General features: G+C 38.7%; 1 protein-coding gene across 2 annotated transcripts in view; it reads right to left on the reverse strand.

Moving 5' to 3' along the window:
• The window catches only part of KLHL42 (kelch like family member 42), a 23,349-nt gene continuing 399 nt past the window's right edge, over positions 1-22,950 (reverse strand). Inside the window, exons 2-5 of one of the 2 annotated variants that reach the window (XM_027455889.3) lie at positions 12,552-21,098; positions 12,049-12,446; positions 4,608-4,801; positions 1-902 (exon numbers count right to left, since the gene is read on the reverse strand). In XM_027455889.3, coding sequence (XP_027311690.1) covers positions 451-902; positions 4,608-4,801; positions 12,049-12,446; positions 12,552-12,929 — 1,422 coding nt within the window. In that variant the 5' untranslated portion in view covers positions 12,930-21,098 and the 3' untranslated portion in view covers positions 1-450. Of the gene's footprint in view, positions 903-4,607; positions 4,802-12,048; positions 21,099-22,950 lie in introns of both variants that reach the window. The other variant, XM_027455830.3, reaches the window with a different exon arrangement.

Genomic DNA, 22,950 nt, shown 5'->3' on the forward strand with positions numbered 1-22,950 from the left:
TAAAAGAAATTGTACCCTTTGTTATTTTTCTTAAACTTCTTATTTACTTTATTGAATTATTTCCACTTTTATCATGTATATTCTTTATCTTCTACGGTGTCTATAAAGATGGAGAATAAAAGTAGACTGAACAGTTTTGTCTTTGGAGTTCCTTCAGTGCCTTCATTGGTTACCAACACAATAATTTTACATTAAAATTGCAAACAATATTTGGTGAAATTAAAATCCAAAATAATACTTTTTTAAAAAAGATGAAATCTTAAAACTGTTTCTGGAAGCATCCCCTTAATACTGGATTTTTAATTTTTATTTTTTATTTTTTTTAAGAATGGAATCAGTATTTATGTCTATGTTATGCAACCACATTACATTCTGAAACTGGAATTACTTAGAGGGAGCAATATTTCTTCCAAGAGTGATTAATGAGCTGAAAAGAAAAACCTGATGCTATTACACTTCTTGCACATCAGGCAAATACATAGAACAGATCAGCATGTTTTGTCCAAAGGCTGGAAAGCGTCTTAGTGATTCCCAACTGTCTGTAAATATATTATACTTCAGAAAAACACGGTGCTCCAAGCTTGTAGATAAGGTAATATCCCTGCTCAATATATAAACTCCATCATTGTGGAGAGTGCAAGTCAAGTTAAGACCTGATTTTGATGTGTTCTCTTTGAGGTAGAGCCATTCTTTGGTAGCAATGTTGTAAGACTGCACAGTTAACACGTCCTCACTTTGGCTGGATTTTTGGTTTGGCCCAAGTTCATGAATACAACCCCCTACCAGATATATTGTTTCTTCAACAGAGAGCATCTGTTGTTTGCGAACATGGACATCACAAAGTTCAAAGTTGGTCCAGGAATCAGAAGTGGGACAGTACTGCAAAATGTTCATATTCCTATCTGAAACAGAGGAGAGAGATTTACAAATAAATAAATATGAAGATACTCATGGAGGAGGATCTCCACAGTCTGTATCAGACATTATTACACAATGAAAAAGTGTAGCAGACCAGGGAAGAAATATTGATTACTGAGAACTGTGAGTCTTTGCCACAGTGATAAAGTTTGAACATTCTCTTCTATTGCAGAAGGAAAAGTTAAGCTACTTCTGGCACATTAAACAATGCAAATGCTCTGGGAATGCAGATTTAACCAGCATAATCCCTAACTGTTACCTTATGCTTTTAATTTTGCCTCTGATTGATATGAAACATTTTTTTCTGAAAAGGGAAATGGAACGATATTCTGCTTTTCACTGGTGATGATCACAGATGAATCAAATTAGCATGAACATAGTATGCTTCATTATCGGCTGTCAAGTGCTAATTTATCATTCATTTCACTCCACAAATGTAAATTTTATGAAATAAAATTCATAAAGCTGGTTACATTTCATCAAGTGGCATGGATGACCTAAGGGCACATATTCAGTACATCATAAAGAGAGAAATACACAGTCAAACTCATTTAAAAAACAGGAACAACATGCTTCTGCATTAGACAGAAGCATTGAGAAAAAAAGCTGAAGCCCTCTCTATGTTTCAGTTACGACTCTGTGGATGCATTTGTTTGCAATACAGTTATTCTATGAAATTGTTACACTATCTCCCTGATTTACAGTGCAGTGGAGACCCTGGCTGTGTCCCATACCAAGGCTTCAATAAATTAACAAAGAATGCACATGAGTCACTAACTAATAAATTAAGTTTCAACCTCTGGAGACCTGAGCTTAAATCCAAACTCAAGTGACAAGTGGTAACAGGCTCGCAGACTTTTGATAAAATCTGCTCCATATTACAAGTCTATTCTGCATGAGGATCTCCAGATGAGCACTCAAGCGGAAAAGCAGATGGTGACATACTACCAAGTTATGTAAGAGCACACAGGTACAAATAGCCATAAATATAACTTGATTGTCATGAAAGAAGCGCCTGAGCAGCATGGCTCAGGAGGTGCTGCTATTGCATTTGCTTTCACTGTGATGACTTTCCGTTATTGCTTATTACTTTATATTACCTTCTTAAACATCTAGTCCATATTAAATTAAGAGAAAAAAAAAAAAAAAAAAAAGGAAAAATATCATGGCAATGCTCTATAAAATTGCTGATCAACTTTGTCTACAAACAATGAATCATTCCCTGACTCACTCGGGGGGAAAAAAAAAAATAAACTCCCCACAACATTTCTAGCAATTAAGGTTGTGTCTTTCCATAGCAGTAATCTTCTAAAGAAAAATAGAATGCTATGGTTTGAGTGGGAGCACATGAAAGTCTATTGGGATGTAGCCCTCATTTACATAGCATGGAGCCAGTGTCTTTTCTGTCCACAGAAACAAAACAAAACAACTACAACAAAAATACAAAACAAATATAGTACCTGACATGACAAGTTACTATTAGGATTAGATTTACAAGTGAGAACTGAAAGGAGGCTCTTTAATCACTAAAGTTCATTATATTTCACAATGCAAAATTTCAGATCCTACCATCTTTTGGAAAGTGCAGTCTCAGGAGAAAGCTCTATACAGAGAAAAGAAAATAATCCACAAAAACTACCAAAACAGTCTTACTGAGGTGTACACAGAAATAGGAAAAATAATAAATTAAAAAAAAAAAAAAGCATTAACTGTTGCATGATTTTATTTACCAAATGTAGTAAAAGAGCAAATGAAACTCAGTGTCTCTCAGATTGTGGTGCCTTATCACCTTCCAACATCTGCATAACTTGGAAGGTGAATCACCAGTGTAATTTCAGGAATTCTGGTTTCTGACAGCTGTCCAAAGCCAAGGTGTCACAGATAAACTGATTCTAGGTCCTTGTTCTGGTAAGGACCTTTATTTATAACAAGCACAGGCATTTGTTATCCTGAACATTCTTGGATTTAAACATGACTCAATTTAGGGCGCAAATCCTGACAACATACACTTTATTAATGAATTTTAAGGGAGTGGGAACTGCATTAGCAACATGCCAATCTTCCTACCCATGACACTAGGCGTGGGCAGCCTAAAGAGAAGAACAGCATAAGCAACAGAGAAGGAATTTGCAAAGCTCAGGGGAAGTAAGGTGGCATCCCTTTAATCTTATAGCACTATTAACCAAACCAGAGATTTTTCTTCTTACACCTCCTCTCTCTGTTGATAAAAATAACAAATAAAATAAAGTAAAATAATGGTAGTTACAAGTCTCTCCCATTACTCTGTTTCAGCCTCTTTTTCTCTGCTCTCTTGTCTTGTCCCAAAGATTGTTTCTCCTTAGGTCTGACTTCCCAGAGCAGTAAGTTCTGTGTGCCTGATACCCTTCAGTCCTAGTCTATCTGAACGTGCTGGGCATCAGGGACCACAAAGCACCCCAGCAGGTCCATTAGTGAGGAAGACCAAGGGACCAGGACTGCAGAGCACATCACAGCATGGCCTCCATATAGACATAGGCACTTTGATATCTTTTGCTTACTTTGGTCCTGAGTCAGAATGGACCGGACAAAAAGGCTTTGAAGGTTACCATTACCACACGGACCATGAGAAGTGGAAATGTGTCTTTTACAAACTTTAAAATGCTTCAGAGCTAAACTCAGACACTAGAAGAGACAGCTTGTTCTGATGTCAGTTTAGTTTTGTTTGCAGTACACTCTGTAAAAGCTGAGCCATAAATGATCTCTTTTCTAATTTTATTCTCCACTTGGAAAATAATTTCAACGTAGCGTGGTTAAACGAAGCAGGCAAAGACCTAGATATAGGAACTTCAATTTAGGAAGTTGTGATCAATATTAAACATTTGACATTCAAGAAAAAAAAAATCTAAGACTTCTGGAACTCTGAAAAAAACAATATTCTACAAAAGGAATAGCACTATATGCTTAAGGAATAAACAAAAGGAAGCTCTTTTTGTGGGGATTGCTTTTCCACTGGATAAGGAAAAAAAAAAAAAAAAAAGCAATTGTCAGGAGAGAATACAGCTTTGTATCCATCCCTCTCCATTGTCCCCTCAGAAAACAAGTACAGAAAGAAAATAAGTTCCTGCTTAAGCTTTTGATTAATGATACAATTATTTTGATTATTTATACAATTATTTCAGCACTGAAAAGCTTACCTATAGCTAGTATTTGTCTGTAAAATGCTACAGTGGAACAACCGTGACATACACGTAAAATAATGTAGGCAAAACTTTTCTTAGTATTTTTCCTTTTGACATTGTAATGTGTGTACCTAAAACGTAAACAAAAGTGTACCTGTTGAGATCTTTCTTTCTACTGTATGACCACAATCTAAGAGGAGAAGGGCTATGCTGGATATTAAAGTACCCACTAGTCCATCAGAAGAACAGAGGCCCAGATCCCCATACCAGCTTGTTGGATGGGAAATAACAGACAGCTATCTAGTTTTAAAGTCTATATGTTTGGCAAGCATAATTACAAATCCTAGACGTAGGCCCAGAAAACCAAACCAAAACAAAAAAAAACACAACACAATATCAGTATGACAGAGATACTTTTCTGTTTCATTTCATCAGTATGTTTTCTTACAACAGTTGAAAAAAAAAATCCTGAAAATGATCTATGCTTGAGGAGCAATCAGGTTAAAAAAACAAAACCAAAAAACTTTCTACCTCGTGTAGTGTATCCTCCGATAACGTAGATCTTGCCCTTGCACTCGCAAGCTGAGAATTCTGCAAGAGGGTTTGGCATGGATGCTACAAAGTTCCACCAGTCATTTTCTGGGTTATAACACTCCACATTGGAAAGAGACTGACCACCGATGGCATAGAGCTTTCCATTTACAGCCAAAAGCTTAAAATTGGACCTGAAAGACAAAGAATGCCGCACTGAAATAGGTCAAATAAGCGTACAGAAAAATATAGGAAAGAAAGTTCTTCCTATCGAGGCTCCAACACACCCATCATTACTTTCAACGTGTACCATCAATTCATGTATTACAGAATCTGAACTCTTCTGTGCATGTCCAAAGTTCTGTAATTACACTTTAATTACTCAGGAAAGTAACCAGTTACATTCTAAACATTAATGACGTTGACGTTAAGACTGATGAATATTTTATTTTGGATTTCAGTGTATCACAGTTTGAGTAGTAAATGGTTAGTTAACTAGCGTGTTCAGTAGAGGTTTCATTTTCACTAGGTTTTAATAAACTACCTTTAGTGGAGAAAAACATATTATATACACGTTCATCAAGGATATTATTTTAGTTAAAATTACAGGAATTTGAAACAAGACTTGATGAATGACAAGGAATGCGTACTCAGTCTGTTATACAGTCTCTTTAATAACCCTAATAAACAGAAATTTAAAGTGATATGCATTGAAACATATTTTCCAAAAAGAGGAAAAAGAATCCTGTACCTTATACAGCATTAGTTTAAACCACTAAATATACCCTCTATCCCTCTGAAGCAAGATGTATATGTAAATTAACATTCCATCCTGAGTTGCACAAAACACACTGCACTCTATAGGCAATGATCTGTTCTTTTATTTATTATTCTATTCAATTATGTTGTTGTATTTCACAAAGGGTACCTTTCCACTTACTGAAGTACAAGAAGCCTCACATCTTAAACTTTTAAGATAATACAGGCAGAAGCAATTCAGAAACAAATGGCCTATGGATACTAGAGGTGCAAGTGTGTAGAAAGAACTAGAAAGGCTTGAAGTTGAAGGGCTTGCATGTTCATCTATTCCTTTTAGCTGTGAAAGATGGTCTAATAAGAGATCAGCTTTTCCTCTGTTTAGGAAACAGTCCTACTTACAAGTCATTGTCTTTGCCTAGCAAGGTTATTACTTCTGTACTGCTCATTTTGAGCTAAATCCATGAAATTTTACCATGCAGTATCCTGATTAATTAAACGTACGAAGATCATTGGTGTGCACTACATTAGCATAAAACCAAACAGGGAACTGCAGTTTTACTGACACAGTGAAGTAGTGCTTTAGCCTTGCATTGGCCTGCTGAGCAGTACAGTGAATTTCACTTTGCATGAATCCAAGATTCAAAACTTACCGCTAAGTAGTTTTGCAGGTTTTTGTCTGGACAAAATGAACCTTGCCTAGCAGCAGTCTGCCCTGCAAGTTCTTTTTATTAAATGTATTTGGAAAAATAATTTGTTTCCAGATGGAATTATTTTGTTCTTGATATAGCTTTGGAAACTAAAATGCTCCTTTGAAAGAATTAATTGCTTTTTATTTTATTTTATTTTTTTTGCTGACATTTACGATTAGGTCATTTTGTTCATCTCCTCTGTACAGCAGTTATGTTTTCCGTCTTAGAGAATCCAGAATAACATGGCAATCAGTAGCGGGAACGAAATGAGGATAGTTACTTGCAAAACATTATAATTTTCAAAGCAATGTACCTGTTCTAAAAGTTATGGTGGAGGGAAAAAAAAAAAAGACAAATTAGCAGAGACAAAAAGAAATGTAAATTCATTTTCCAAATGATCTTTTAAAATAAAAACTAAACTAGAAAGTTTGTAACTCTGTGTCTATGATGGAGATAGTACAGGATTTTTGGCTTACAAAATGAGCTCATATGCACGTTGGTAAGTCTTTCATTAAGATCTCCTAGCCATATAAACTACACAAACATATTGTGTCAGAACATAGAAGAATTCAGGTTTCCCAATTCACACTTGCTTGACTAATTATCCAATTGTAACTACTATTTATCTGAATTGAGTTCATTTATACAGGTTTTGCTTGATTGCCTTTGCATCTCTGAATTGCTTCTGGCAGAAGCGGGAAAACTACCTGGTGAAAGACACAGGGCACAAATTTCAACTTCAATTATTCTAGAAGGCCACGTACTTGTGTGTCAGTTGGTTGAATCATTTAACCACTTCCAACACCTGTTAAAAGGAATGATATTTGGTGCAAGTATCTCAGATTTATGGAGCACATTAACTACATGATTCATTTTACTCAAAAGTAGCCACAAGTGCCCATTAGCACAGTTTATTTGAACGTTTGGACAACGGCTCAATATGTTATGAATAACTTCTGCCATTCACCTTTCCATGCCAGTAACAGCAGGTGTTTTTATGGAGAGTGAACATTAGGAAATATTTAGTGTATTTTTACACTCTTCTGATGTGTTGGAGCAGCTGGAAACAAGAAAACCAAACATGGAGCAACTAGCCAGCTCTCCACAACTAACAACTGTTCCATGAACTACAGCTTGGAAACAACTGAGCTTAACAGTATGCTAAGTTCAACTGATGTAACTCCACTCACTTGATTTGAGTTAGCTAAACTTGGGGATCTGAAATACTCTCCAAATGCCAGGTTGGTGTGAACCCTTCTTGGAGAGACAAGACCATATATGGGCTATGTCTTCTGAAGTCCTTCATTTCCTCTGAAAGGAACCCCAGGAATACAAGCAAGAGCAAGCTGTGCAGTTTTACAATAGTTCAATTTACAACATTTTTCATTTAACAAAGGCAAGTGCGAAGCACTACGTGAAGGAAGGAAGGAAGGACGTACAAAATGCAAAGGAACTAAGGGTCAAAGTGTATAACTTTCTGAATACAAGACAACATGCAAGAACTTCTGAAAAGCATAGCTAGTTCTAGATTGCATTAAGAGACATATAACATATCAAAAAGAGACCACTATTAAACTGGCTCTGAAGAGGACAGCAAGCATTTCCTTGTTCACTGACTCTGCCCATTTAGTATACAAAAACAAGTTAGTTTAGATATTAGACAGGACTTTCCTGATCAGAGAAGTAGATAAGCATGGAAACAAGTTACCTGGGGGGAAGAAGGTTGGAATTTGCATTGCTGGAGGGCTTAAAGAACAAGTTAAACACATTTGCAAGGTAAGCTTGGCCCTCTATAGAACAGGAGGGTTGGACTAACTAGCCTGTGTTTTCTTCCTACCAAATGAAACAACTTTATCCTTAAAAGTTTTCACAAATCAGATGACGTCTTAACTCTAGATTTAAAGCATTTGCAACAAGGATCAAGAATCATGAAAGTACATTTACAAAGCATTTCCAAAACATTTTACATTTCTTGCATGAACCACTCTTTTTCAATCCCTTATATGAGTCTGCAGAGCACACTGCATCCAACCTTTAGCTTTGGAAGCATGGGTGATATATTTGTGATAAACTTGACATGGGTATTTCTAACTTATAAATCTTCAAAAAGTCTGTTGTCTGTTTTTCCCCAACACAGAGGATCTTTGAGTGGGAAAAAAATAATTAAAAAAAACAAAACACACAGGAAAAAAAAAAACAACAAAACACAAAACAACAACAAAACAAGTAAAGATCTTCTAAAACAATACCATTCCCCAGGAACATCGCCTCTTGCATTTTTGTGAGAATCCTCAGAGTGGCAGCAGTTCAGGCACAGATTGCTCACAAAAACCTTGTTCCACATGCATATGTATAATCTCAGCCAGGGGCTTATAAGGGTCTTCCAAGCCTGGAAGATTTACCTGCCATGACTGTGCTGAAAGAAAATAAAAATGGAACATACAGCTCTAACTGGCACATGCAGTAGAAATCTTATGAGTACATTATTTTTAAATGGTAAATTTCAACTGTCAGCATCAATTTAAAGAACAGTATGGAAAGGTATTCAAGTATATGATTTGAATAGCCCTCAGATCTCCTTGGTACCTTCCTATCCCCAAAGACCACAAGTGGTCTTAAGCAACCTTTACATGAGGTTTCTTCTTCAAAGAAGTCCAGGTAGTTGTCTGAACACACTATTCCAAGTACAGCAACACCTCTAGAATGAAAAAAAAATAGAGAAGTCTAGAAACTGTGATCTGCTGTGGACTACTTGTGACTGGTTCCAGATTCAGCTTCAGACAATGAGAAATTACAGACACAGGCTTCCTACATGAGCCTGAGCAAATTATTTTATCTACCTCTGTATGCATGAACAGGGAATAATAGTTTCTCAAATTTACGTGTTACCTATTGTGAACAAATTTGAAATGACAGTAATAAGATCTCTTTGCCTAGACAGAAAACCAACAGCTGTAATGTAAGCCAGAATGACTAAGTATTCAGTCATTGGGAATACTTTATCTATGCTTGTGTATAGAATGCCAACATCCTGGGTTTCGATATAGTAATAATGCAAATAATCAAATATAAAAATATCATGGGATTATTATTTTTTTTTGACTGCAGAAGACTTCTTATATTAAATCAACAGAATTATTTCCATAATTCCTCATTCTCCTTTTCAGATCAACACATGAATCCAGTCATATAGGCCAAATCTTGATAGTGTTAAAGTGTTGTCTGAAGTCAAAACAACTTCAATGGGAACTAGAACCGTCCTTCAAGGTATGTAAAAAATGCATTCATGGGATGTAATTATATCAGCTGACATCAACTCATTCGGCAGACAGACATGTGACCCTATTCCCTAAGCAGAGCTCTGGGCAACAACCCTGCTTATTTTACTACAGCACAACAAACTAAAAACACAATGCCAAGCAAACTGCAGTACAATTCATCCACACAGCAGAAAGGCATCAGTACTCTTGCAGTCAAATATGGACTCTCAGTCTAAGAATTCCCCTGCTCTTAGCTCCTACGGCACAGGCCATCCCTTCTATGCTCTGGCCACAAAATGTTAAACCGGTCAATCCAGCATCAGACAGGTGAAATGTTATGTCAGATATAAAATAAATAAATAAACCAATCAATCGAACCTTCAGAGTTGAGACTCCATGAAGATGTTAAAGTCAACAAAGTGTTTTGCGAAGGTGTCAGAGTTTCCATGGGAAAAATTTCCCATTTTGTTCTTCAGAGAGCCTCATATTCATTTGCTGCTCCCTTCTAGTCTAGAGACAAACAAAATTCTGGTCCTTTTTAACCTGCAATCACTATGGTGAAACATAAGAGTAGAGACTACTCCAGAAATATCAGTTTGCACACCACTTTTCTGCCATAACTTGCCAATATGAAATCCCATACTATGTAATGCCTTGCTGTCATCTGTGATGGACTTAAAGATTAAGTTGGTATGGCAACACAGATGAAAATAACATAAGGAGAAAATAACAACTTATTTATTTCAAATAACCTAGGGGAGAAAAAAAAAAAAAAAAAAGCAAAGTGAGGGGGGGAAAGAGGCAGTTATGAGATTGAACAGACAGGCTGTAAGGTAAAAAAAAAAAAAAAAAAAAAAAAAAAAAAAAAGGGCCATGAAAAAGCATTAAAAAAAAAAAAACAAAAAAAAAACTCTCCCCCCCTCATTTGCCACGCTGAAGAATCATTGCACACAGCAACATCTACCTTGCTATAGACATCACACAAACCAATACCGACATCTTCTAATTTGATCAATGTTGGACTTCTATGTTTAAGCACAATTCCGTGGGAAACACTGTGTGGGCTGACCCCACCATCCTTTTTGACTGAAGACACTGTGCCCTCTACCACACTCACACAGACAAGACCACAGAAGGCAGGTCTATCGAAACAGCTCAGTTCTCAAAGGTGCCTCAGTAAGGACCACTGATAGGATCAGGCTCAAATGAATATGCATGTAAAAAGAAGTATTTATGATGTTTAAAAGCTGAAAAATTACAGCAGGTAATTTTTACGATATCTTTCCAACAAGACAGAAATGCCCTATGTTTCCAGTCAATTCCAATGACTGATTACAAAGGTGAAAATCTCACAGTAATACAGGAAGTAAAAAAAAAAAAAGGTGAAGTAGGAAATTAATCATTTTAGGTCAAATCCCTGTTTTGAGGCATTTTAGCATGTAAACTCAAGTGGAATACAGACTACAGATTTACTACACCAATACAAAGCATTTATGACAATGGCTGGGGTCTCTGGACGCTACTTGAATTTGCTGGATGGAGAAGAGAATTTCTGTTCTACAGCAAGCTCTGGCCTCCCTACTTGTTTTAGCTTTGATACAGACAGAGAAGACAACAATTTAAATATTTTCTCTAAAATGGAAACAATGAAAAAAAAATCTTGGATAAACAGAAATATTTTGTTTCAGTGAAGTAAGAAGTTTTATTTTGATAACTCTGCAACATGATTAAGGTAGAGCAACCATAACCTTGGCCAGGGAGATGGACTCTTCTTGGGTACCACCCAAAGCTAAGCCCACTGTTATCCTTTCAAACACACAAATGTTTCTGGATACTAACTTATACACAAATGTCAAAAATTTCAAAAAATAGAAGAAAAAGCAAAATGGTCAAAATGCTGAATGTTTACTGGATTAAAATTTTCTCATGAAGTGAGAAGTTTCTGCAAATCTTCCTTCCATTTTTCTGTTACATATTTCACTGAAAGGCAGGCCTATATAACATTTGGATATTTATAAAAGTAAAAAACAATGTAAAACTGCTTCAACTTGAACATTTCATCCATCTCTAGCTCTGATAGACTGTACACCCCCAGAAGGAGCAGTAATACTTCTCATGACATAGAATATTGGAGCTAAAACATATCTCAAAGTGATTTTTTTTTCCTCTTGGTCAATTTAAGGAGAATTTCTACTTCCAGCAAAGTCAGCTGTTTGAAGAGACTGGCCTCACAGCCCTCCTAGAATAATACAATTTAAAGGGAAAGTGGGAGCCCACCACCATTTTACACGAGATGAACGATCACACATGGTAGAAGGTCATAGCATGGTCTTCTCCTGATGCCTATCTCACATTCTCCTGCAGCTGAGGCCTTTATCACCAGCATTTACTCAACATAGTCCCATCCTCCTCATCCATCCCTTGCTACAGCAGCTCCCTGTGCAATGCACAGGGGCCACCATGCAGGAGAGCGGCTGCAGGGTTGTTCTGCAGTTGGAAGACGCTACCAGTACAGACAAGGTTTGCCAGGCCTTTTGGTGGCCCGCTGCTAAGCTATCGCCAAGCCCTTTGGTCTTTCCCATCACACGATGCATGAGACAGGGGTGATTTATGGCACAAAGACAGGTCTGAATCACTTCTTGCAACTCAAGTCCAGTCAACACCAAGTTACTCAACAGGCTCTATTTTGACAACAGATGTGGACACACGTGCATATCAGGGAGTAGGGGTTACCTCTTCTGGTTCATTGAGGACAGCTGACTCCATTCATTTAGGCAAGGGTTGTAACAGTGAGCAGCTGAAATCTCCTGGCTGGTGGTGATCCTGTAGCCCCCAACAATGAAGAGGTAGTTGTCCAGCATAGCCGACCCATAGCCTCGGACGTTCACCAGATCTGGGGGCAGGTTGTTGGCCAGGGGCAGCCACCTCTGTGCCTCCTCCTCATACCTCAGCATTGACCACGGGGCTTCCGCCTGAGGGTGACAGCCTGGAGGCAGGCCCAGAGAGGAGGCACCCATGAAGTCCCCAATGGCCACGAGGGTGGCGGTGCCCCTCATCCGTCTCTCCTTCAGGTGCTGCTGGAGAGCATGAGGCAGGTGGAGGTGTGGCCGGGCATCAGGCCTCCGCAGAACCTGATGGTAATGGGCAGCCATGAAGTCTAGACAAGCATCATGCAAGTCCTGGAGGCCGTAGACCTGAGCCAGGCGGTGCAGCTCCAGGCAGTTGCCCACCCTCACCTGGGAGAGGAGCAGGCGGAGCAAGGGGGTGACCTGCAGGTAGGAAGCAGCCTCCACCAGCTCCTCCAGCAGGGGGGGCTCGTCATCGCCCCCCTCCTCCTGCTCCAGCCTGGCCAGGCAGGAGGTGTTGATGAAGTCCAGCACCAGCTCCAGTCCCAGGGCGCTCAGCCCCCCGCGCAGCAGCTGCTCCTCCTGGCCCTGCCCTGCCTCCCTCATGCCCGAGCGGTAGAGGGCTCGGAAATAGTCACTCTGCTCAATCAGCTTCCTCTTGCACACCGGGTAGCACTTGTCCCCCAGCCGGATCTGCACCACCTCCTCCCCCGCACCATCCCCTTCCCCCTCCTCTTCCTCCTGCCGCTGCCGCTCCGCCAGGGACATTGCGCTCCCCCTCCCCTGACCAAGCTCCGGCCCGGCCGCTGCCGGTGCGGGCTCCTCCTCCTGCTCTTCTTCCTCCTGCTCTTCTTCCTCCTCCTCCTCTTCCTCCTCCTCTTCCTCCTCCTCCCTCCTCCGCCCCGTGCCGGCTGGGAGGAGCCGGGCTGAGCCGAGCCGGGCCGGCAGAGGGAGGGAGGAGGTGCTGCTCCGTCTCCGCGAGGAGAGAAGGGAAAAAAAAAAAAAAAAAAGATCAGAGAGGGATTAAAAAAAAGGTCCTAAAAAGGCGATGTCGGAGCGGCCGTGCCCCCGCCTCCCCTCTCGCAGTGCCCGAATTGGGCCGGCAGCGCTGGGGCTCCGGCCCTGCCATAAACGCGGCGGGGCGGCCCCCCCGGGGGACTCGGCTCCCCTCCGGGGCGCTGTGAGGTCTGCGGCGCGGCTCCGACCGACCCCGGGGCGCTCCTCGGCACAGGCACAGCGGCAAGGAGCGTCCCGCACGGCCGGCACAGCGCTAGGGTGCGGGGACGATTGGGACCCGTAATTCTGCTGGGACCTTCCCGACTCCTGCACAAGCACTCGGTGTCTCAGCTCCTTCTTCGGCTCGTAGAGATACCACATAGCCTTTTCTGATACTCTATGCTTTTTATTTAAACTAAGGTCCTGGAAAAGGAAATAAATGCTATTTACAAGTCACGTAGCAGGGCTCTGTTTTATTTGACGCGAGAAAGGAAAAAACTCAGATGCTCAGTAACACGGATAATGTGGCTGTTCTGCAGTTTGCCCAATTATTTTTCTGAAGAATAATAATTCATTTCACATAATAAAAGTGATTTTTTCTTTTTTAACTGATGAAACAGCCAAGGGAGTCTGCCATTGTATGTATTCTTATATGATGATGCTTAACATAGAAGATGGTACAATAAAAAGACTTTAGCAATCTTGCATTTTTATTTTATTTTTTTTTTCTTTACTTTTATAAAGACTTACATCACCCCATGCTTTGCTAGATTATAGGAAATCTTTCCCTTTAACAGTAATGTGACTCAGCTCCAGCTATTGCAGATAGCTTAGCTTTCAGACAACTCCCTGCTTCCTCTGCTCAGAAGGGATTGTTTCCCCTAATTAATAAAACTCTTCAGTTTGTTCTGGGGACAAGGGGTGTTTGCTGTTTCTTTTTTTTTTTCATTTGTTTTAGTAAAAGGTGTTGTTTGCTTCTTAGCATTTCCTCTGTGAAATGATCCTCTCTCAATTTTGTTGAACTTCAGCTTCTTAATTCTTGTCTATACAAATGACATCAATGTCAACCTCAGAGTTGAACAGTCACTCAGAAAAGGTGTTTTCTTCTGCCAACTTCTATAAAAAACTTTTGTTGAGGTGGGGTAGATTTCTCTGCATTTCTGTTTTATCACCTCTCTTCACAGCATCTTGCTTTTGAATCCTGTTTTCTGTTTTGAAATCCTTAGAAATAGGACTTCAAATGTTTCCAAAAAGCTCTCTTCAGCAGCTTCAGTCCCTAGCTAGGTCACTATCACCTCTCATTTTTTTCTTTCCTACTAATGAGTTCCACTGTCTGCTTCTTTTGTGTCCCTCTTTCATTCCCACTCAGTATTTCAGTTATTTTCATATACACTTTACTGTATTCTGGTCTTGGTGAAACACTGCATTATTTGGCTCTCCAAGCTTCTTACACCTAGCAGAAACCTGAGTCTGACCACTGGCCATTTTTTATCTGCCTCAGGTTCAGCCTGAAAAGATGTCACACAAAACAAGCAAAGGTTCTACCACTTCTGTAGGACTCTAACCCATATGTCCTGTTTGCACTTTAATTCCCACAGCCAGACATTTCAAGTAACTGTAATAATTTATACTCCAGAAGTAAACAGAGAGCTCATGCTTGTCATGGCCATTAAGCTCCCCTGCTGGAATACAGTATGATTGCCAACACAGTGGTATGATTGCCATCTTTAGACATCTGGTTTGGAAGCTCATGTTTGATGTACTGGTAAGTTAGCTCCTAATTGGTGAGTGATTTTTTCCGTGTAGTCAGTTATGATAAGTTCTGTTCCCTCAAAGTGTTGACACCACAGCCTGGATAGTTAGAATATTTCTGCTGCTGCCTTAGTGCCTTCCAGTGGCCTATGTGCCTGCACCTGCCACACCACCAAGGATTTCAAATCCACCTTCGTCACATTTCATGAGGTTTTTAATAGGCTACTAAAAACCGTTTTTCCCAACAGTAAACTTTTGAGAGCACTGACTTGTATAGCTCTCATCAGGAGCTGTCATAAGCACAACGGGTCAGCAGTACTCTTTGTTGGATGGCCACTTTTGCAGAAAGCTTAAATCTGTTTCTTCATCCAATTGTTTTTACTAGACTGATTGTCAGCTATCTGTACTTTATCCAGGTTTAGGACTAGACAACTGTGTTAAGTCAGAGTATGCTGACAGGGCAGATCCATTGTTCTTTTACTATGCTAATCAGTCTGTATGCTGTGCTTACATTGTACTTACACTGCAAAAACACCAAGGCAAGGACTACCTTTCTGTTCCATATTTGTCCAGGTAATTTTGTACAGATAATCCCAGTCCACAGCTATACTGTGGTATATGCTAAGATACATATACATTATTATACTGGAGTCAAATAAAAGGTCTTGTGGTTTCACCAGCAGACATCTTAGTTGATCTTACAAGAGTAAGCAATATATTTTCCACAGTTGAAAATGGAAATTTCTAGTACTAGAGCTACTATGTCAAAATCTGTAGGCAAGACCCATAAAAAAACTTGCACTTTGAAAAACAAATATGAAAAAAAATCTGCAACTCATTAAGAACATGATGAAAAATGGAAGAACACAAAAACAAGTTTGCATCATGGCAGGTATTAAACAAGTGTGTGTTAAAAGAACATACCCTGAAGAACAAGACATTTACATAGAGAGGACAACAAAGGTAATGCTCTCAGCTTTTCAGTGCCTAGCTTCTCGATTTGGCTTCTGGAGTGAAATCTTCAAGCCTGTTTTAGACATATTTCAGGTCTCTCTCTATAGTGAAATTATTCTCATGTGCCAGCAAATGGAACACAGCGGCACCAGAAAATGTCAGTAAGGGCTCTCTCGCTCTGGAGTTGAGATAGTCATTTCTGGTTGGGTTAGCCTTCTTCACAGGCTAGACACTTTTTCTTGTACCTAAACTATTCTCTTCTATTTAATGCCTAAATTATTTCCAAGGCTGAAAAATGATCACTCTTTTCTTTTAGAAAACTTGGAAATGGAAGAAGCTTTTTTATACAGCAGCCACATTGTAACAGACCATTCAACCATGATAAGGAAAACCTAAGCTTCTGCCCCTTTCTCTGCCTGGGCATGCATTTCTGTAGCCCTTTGCATAGCAAAAGCAAGGAAACAGAGAGGGAGTCAGGAGGAGTTACTGCTGGAGAGGACAGAAGAGGGGAAGAGAAAGGAGAAGAGAGGAGTACTCTTTCTGTTGTGCATGGCATCTTGGTTATGCTTCCTGACTGGCGTTGCACAGAGCATGTAGGCAAGGAACAGCTAAAAGACTGATTCAAGGCTGCTCTGTGTGCTGAGGCTGAAGCCTGCTTAAACTGTATAATCATCTCAAGTATATAACACTGTTTTAACTTAGGAAACTATGGCCATTTATTTTTCCTCAGTGAACAACTTGATGGCTTAGCATGGCAAGCTGGCTGGGTTTCCAGTTTGATTCCCTGTGCAGTCACAAGATGCAGCAAAGTAACAGAAGTACCAGTGACTGGGAATCAGAATGACAAATGCTTTTCCTGGCAGGAAACCTGGTTTACATACACATGAAATACAGCCTGAATTTCTTTGTGGGTCTAACCCAAGATCACACAAAAAAAATATGCAGCAGCAGAGAACCAAACCCTTAAGCACCAGCAGAGTGTCTAAAAGAACACTGCAGTCGTTTTGTATTTGTTTTAGGCAAACCTTCCCTTGATTCAACATAGAGAAACTGGATAATACGTGGGCATCAGTAAGAAAGATCAGTCTGACTGTTCTAAGGACCAGACCACATAGAGGGCAAAAAACAATGGAATTTTTGAATTCCTTTCAGTTGTATTAGACTAAACCGTGAACTGAAATGGAATCGGGATACTTAAAATACACACGCTACTTAATATAAAATATAAAGTGCCACATTCTTCCCTCTGAGATGCCAGGGAATTGTACTGTTCTGCCAAGGGACTGTGTATTGGGTAATAGTGGAATTACTCAAGAGAGGAATTAGTCTTTTGGAAACGATTCACTAGCTGCTGCCATTGTTTAGTACTTTCCTTGTCACAGGATACAAAGTAAGCATCTGTGGAGCATAGGAAATATTCTGCAACATTTCAGCATTAAAAATATCAGTGTTCTAAAGGATCTTGGCATTTCTAAGAGCAACTGACTGGAGCATAGTTTTATTTCAACAATCTCTATCATTTGTGAAAGACGAGCTGCTAAACAAAGGTAATTTTATTTAAGAATCATAGCCAAACAAAGCACTTCTTACACAATACCATTAACAGTGCTATTCAAAAATAAGTAAACAAACCACTCCTATTTTTAATAGCACTTATTCCGACTTTATTCCCTATTTTCTGATTATTTTTTCTGCTCTTGATGCACGATATAATATTTACTGCTTGCAACACAAGTATTTTGTAATACTACTGAAAAAATACTTGAAGTGGTATTTTTGGAATTTATTAACAAATACTTCTCCCCGATTTAGTCAAATTTAATGAGTGATTAATACTCAAGTGTGTTTCACCAAGCTCTCTTCAGGCAGCAAAGAGGCTGTTACAACTGTCTGTGTGTTAGTGGACATTCCCTGTGGATCACAAGGAAGTTCAGTCACCAGACAGCAGAATGGAGGCATGAGTGTGTAGTTACAATGACATTCAGTCTAGTCTGGTTTTTTACATGAGGAATTTCCTTAAAAACTCTCAGGTGAAGTAAGTGTTCCCTGATAAAACTTCAGTGGGGGTCTGGCTGCTGGAGCATCCTGCCTGCTGCTGAATCTCCTGTTCAGAATGTTTGTCCTGCACAAAAGCATTGTGCATGTCCAGGCCAGAATTTTCTTTTGTAGCTTTGTCTAGAGGAGAGTAAACTGGGAGCTTTTAAAACAGTGCATATTTTTAAATCCTTGTGCAGACAGGACTGAATATTAGTATGAAATAACTAGGTTAGATAAATGGTATCCCACATGGAAGTTTTTTCACTGAGTATCCAGCTGTATAAAATTCATCACAATGTTGAAACTCTATCTCTCTGCCTAGCCTTAACTTCTGTCATAAATCAACATTCATACATTAAAGTGTTTGCTAAACATTGTACCCTGTTATCATAAATCTCATCTCAAGTTTATATGTATGTCAGTAGATTTATATTTGTATAATCTAATCTGTTCAAGCCTTCTGTTACTCTTTGCTTGAATACAAGGACTCCAGCTATCATATATAAGTTTTACCAGAATTAGTTTGAGGCCAAAGTCTGAGAGAATCTTTGGGCCTGCTAGCATCTTTGAAACAATGGTTTGAAAATGTTGTTTTTTTTCACAATGTCTCAGGAACAGGAACTGTAAAGTTTTACTTCTTTTCACTATGTCCCTGGGTCTGGAAGAAGAATTTTTAATCCAACTGTCCGAAGATATGGAGAAATTCAGATTTATTAAAAACTTAGTTTATTGTTCCAAACCAAAATCTTATCACTAATAGCTGTATTTAAGAAAACAATTCTCCCTCTCTCTCTCTCAAAAAAAAAAAAAAAAAACCACAAAAAACACTACAAGAATGTTTTGAATGAAATATTAAAGGAGAAAGTGAACAAGTGAATGCTATTTCAATAGAAAGATTTACTTTGATAAGTGTCATAGCACTTATATTTCATTATTTCATGGTCTACTATTTTAGTATTTTACAACTTTTATACTGTAATAGGGTCAGAGTGACATATTCTGGCATTATCAAAACATTTAGGATTAGGTAAAATTGTGATCTAAGACAAATGAGATGAAGATTTCAGCAAAGACATGCAATTTATTCACATAAAGTGAAACAGAGGCACTGAGGTACACTGACTTCAGCAGACTACTAGTGTTGATGTTACATAGGATTATGCTGCACATGTTTGGTTAAATAAGCTTATTGATGGTTGTATGAGGACAGACAGGTTCATAACTCATCTGGGAATCTGCAGGCTTTGGTCTTGCTTCTCAGCTGGCAATTGCCAACTTCCAGTTGCTCTGATGGACAGCCTAAAAGGCAGATGGTTTAAGCTAACCTGTTACTAACCTGACTTTAACTGTGGCAGAGAAGCGCTTTATACAGCTGTGGTCTCTTCCCCTTTCTGAGACAGGCTGGGTCTGTGTTTAGAAGCAGTCATTTTCTGTATACTTCTACATCATCATAGCAGCATCAAGAACTGCTTTGCCACATCTGGGCCACAGGAGTATGTCTCACTTATCTCCTGTAATCTGCTTGGGAAATGGAAGACCCAGACATGATTCCCAACTGTCCTCTCTTGTCTAGTCTGCATTCATATGAGGGACATATCCAGCTCTGATCATACTGGCTTAACCACTGTTGACAGAACAGGAGACAGAGAAACTTTCAAAGACATGCGCTAGTGTCAGCTGTGAAAGAGCAAGTAACAGCACTGTATTTCATAGCACTTGAAACAGCATGAAGACCTAAAGTCATATAGCCTTTGACTATCCTCTCACCTGCTGACATTCAAAGAGAAGCATGGGACAACAGCAGTGTGGACAACAGGTGACCTATGAACAAAACCAAACTATTTGTAGAGTGTAGTTTCAGACAGGCTGACCTGTCTACAGGATCAAACCCTTTACACTTTTAGTCTTTTTCAGGAATACTTACCTGTACCATATAGATCTTCTTTGTGGTCTTTACACATTGCAAGTACTAGAACCATGCATTCCATTCAAACTAAATAAAATAACATATATTTGGAACTGTAAGTGGAAAAAGTGTCTGCTTTTGTTTATATTTGGCAAAAAAAGAGTTAATGCTTGATGAATACTTTGCACTAGGAAGCTCTTGGATTGTGCCACTGTCACTGCCAGCCCAGGTGGAAAACTTCAGGTACTGTTTCAGTTCATAACAAGAATTGATAAAAAGATCATTCTCTTCCCTTGTGTCAGGTACATTTACATCTCTTTTTCTGAAAGATCTGTAAAGACATCCATGTTCTTACAGAAAACAGGCAACTGCCAGCTTGTTTTCCTGGAAGAAATTTGAGACGACCATGAAAAGAATTGCAAATAACATGAAGTGCTGGTTTGATACTGGCCAGAGATTCCATATTAACAGCAAAAGTCTCTTGATCCCTCCTTGTGGGGCACATGGAACAGTCGGTCACTGGATTGCAGGTACGATTTATATATTTCCTTCTTGCAAAATTTTTATCATTTAAAACTTCAGCATTAAATTATACATATGTATTTGCCATACAAGAATCAAAGTGGGCAAGTTGGCAAATTATGGGCAAGCTGGCAGAAGACCCTGAAATTTAAGCCAAAACTTTTAATCTTTAAAGAAAACTGCTTAAAGCAGTCATTTACTTATTTCAATCTCTTTATATTTCTTTAAACAAAAAGTTTCCCTGCAGCTGTTCCTGGTCTCATAATTTATTCAGAAACAGAGAGGAGAGAAATAATTACAAGTAATGAAAAATAAAAAAGGCTGCTTGGTTGAAGCAGACAGCAGAAAAACAGAATAAACATGCAAAGGTACTGAGAAAGATCAGCAGCATGCCTATTGGCAAGTAGAGGCAAACTGAAAACAGATTTAAAATATGCATTGTAAACACCCAGATCTGTAAAGAACATGACTGGTTACCAAAGCTCAGTCTTGTAAAAACATACTTAAATACGAGGAATAACCTCGTGTTTGGCGATTGCCTTAGTGGCAGCAATAGGTATTTGAAAATTTGTTACTTTATTCAAAATGTGATGTCAGAGAAAGACTTACTGAACAATCTGAAAGATGCTTTGATACTCAAGCATGTTTACATCCAGTGTTGCACTTTACCTAAATAAATCCTTACTGAAACTGAAGAAATCATCTGGTGTTTCAGGCCCATCTAATTGAAGTAAGCCACGGGGCTTGTCCTTGACTTTGTTTTCTTCTTCCTAGAAAGGAAGAAACAAACATATTTGTTATATACAAATTTGCAAGGCACCAAACATATAAGAACAGATGAATTGAGACAGTGTAATCTTTAAGTAACCACAAACACAAGCCATTACTGTTAAAGCTACCTATTACATCTAATTTTTTGTTCATGCAAGTAATCTAATTTATTTCAGTGGACTAAAGACATGTTTAGTTTTATCTATTAAAAATGGTTGTTTTGTATGAGTTCATTCATTTTGTTCCATGTCTCCCCAAATTACTCAGAATCTTCTAGATTTTTTTTATGTTGGAGAAATGTGAAGAGTTGGAGTGATGAAAGCAATCAGGAATCAACATTTCTGTACACCAGTCTTACAAAACAAAACAGATACAGAATTCATATTAAATGCTAGAGGTGAAGCCATAGCTTATCTTTCAAAACTATGTGGTCCATATTAAATGGTATCTTGAAATATTTGGAAAACTGAAAAAAAAATATTTTGGAAAAGGACAGTCAGTAATGCTCATGTCAATGGCAGATAAATGCCTAAAAACATCTCTGTGCATATTTTCATATTTAAAATATAACATTTCAAATTTTAAATAGCAACATTCAGGCAGAGATGAAAACAAAATAAAGCACATCAGACTATACAAAAAGAAACAAAAGAGTAACACACAAATATCATGAGTTAGTTTTCAAGACAAAGGCTTAAATAACTGCCCACATAGGCTCTTTCTTACAGTTTAATTCACCTCTCACAACAGACATTCAGTCTGGATAAAAACAGACATTAAAATATATATTATAGTCATGGCCAGTAGTTTCACTGAATAAAGAAATGCCTTGATCTTGCTATTACACCAATAGGAATTAACCTGTGCTGAGCTCCATTACCTTCTAAGGAGCTCTTTTAGGAATAAAATTGTGTAAATGTTGTCTCATTTTCAAAATGGGGGCCTTGTTTTGCAAAACAAATACTAGCTATAGTGCTTAAGGAATTGAAATATCTTTACAGCCCCCATAGAAGTCACAGATCTACATTTTATATGGAATTGGAGAAATTACTAATTGTGAAGACAAAAAATTCTTGTCTAAAACATTGTTATATATTCCATGCACAATCTTTATGGCGGACTTTTTTCTACTTAATTCCCTCAGCCTCTCTGCACAGTCCATTGAGTGTATGAGCTCATGTATTGTAATATTTTAGATCCTTTCTGCATGCTATCCTGCATACACGTGTGGGAATCAGAGATCAGATGCATCCTTTTAAGAAACAAAACACTTGGGAGTTTCAGGTTTCAGACCAGGTGCTTGAAAATTTGCCTTCCTATATGCCAACAGTACTTTCTTTCTTGCACAGGCTTCTTCCAACTTCAGTATAAGCAGAAAAATCCATACAGACCGTTCAATATTTTTGGATTTATGGAAGATTAAGAGCAGGCTTTTAATTAGCTATCTAGTCTGAAGACAACTTCAGGTTGTAGCTTTCTCCAGTCATATTCATCTGTTGCTAACACAGTGGGGAGGGGGAACAAATTTCCGCCTCTGGCAGGCTGATAAAATTAGATACTTCAGTTTGTTAATCAAGAAGGAAACTATATTCACAACCACTAGATAATTCAAAAAGTATTAAGAAATTAAATCAAGCTGCTTCTTCTGTACTGAGTGTAGTACTGAGCTTGAACAAAGTGGCAGACCCACCTGCTCTCAGGTGACTGGACTTGCATACTTTCTGAGCTGAAGTGAAACAATACGCCGTGCTTATCATTATTCACCACATACTAAGGTTGTCTGCATGGTCTGGTCTTAGAAGGATAAAAGACACAAACTTGAGATCACACAAGCAAGCTCTCTGAGTGACT

This window comes from Anas platyrhynchos, chromosome 1, assembly GCF_047663525.1.
Source record: "Anas platyrhynchos isolate ZD024472 breed Pekin duck chromosome 1, IASCAAS_PekinDuck_T2T, whole genome shotgun sequence".
NCBI lineage: Eukaryota > Metazoa > Chordata > Aves > Anseriformes > Anatidae > Anas > Anas platyrhynchos.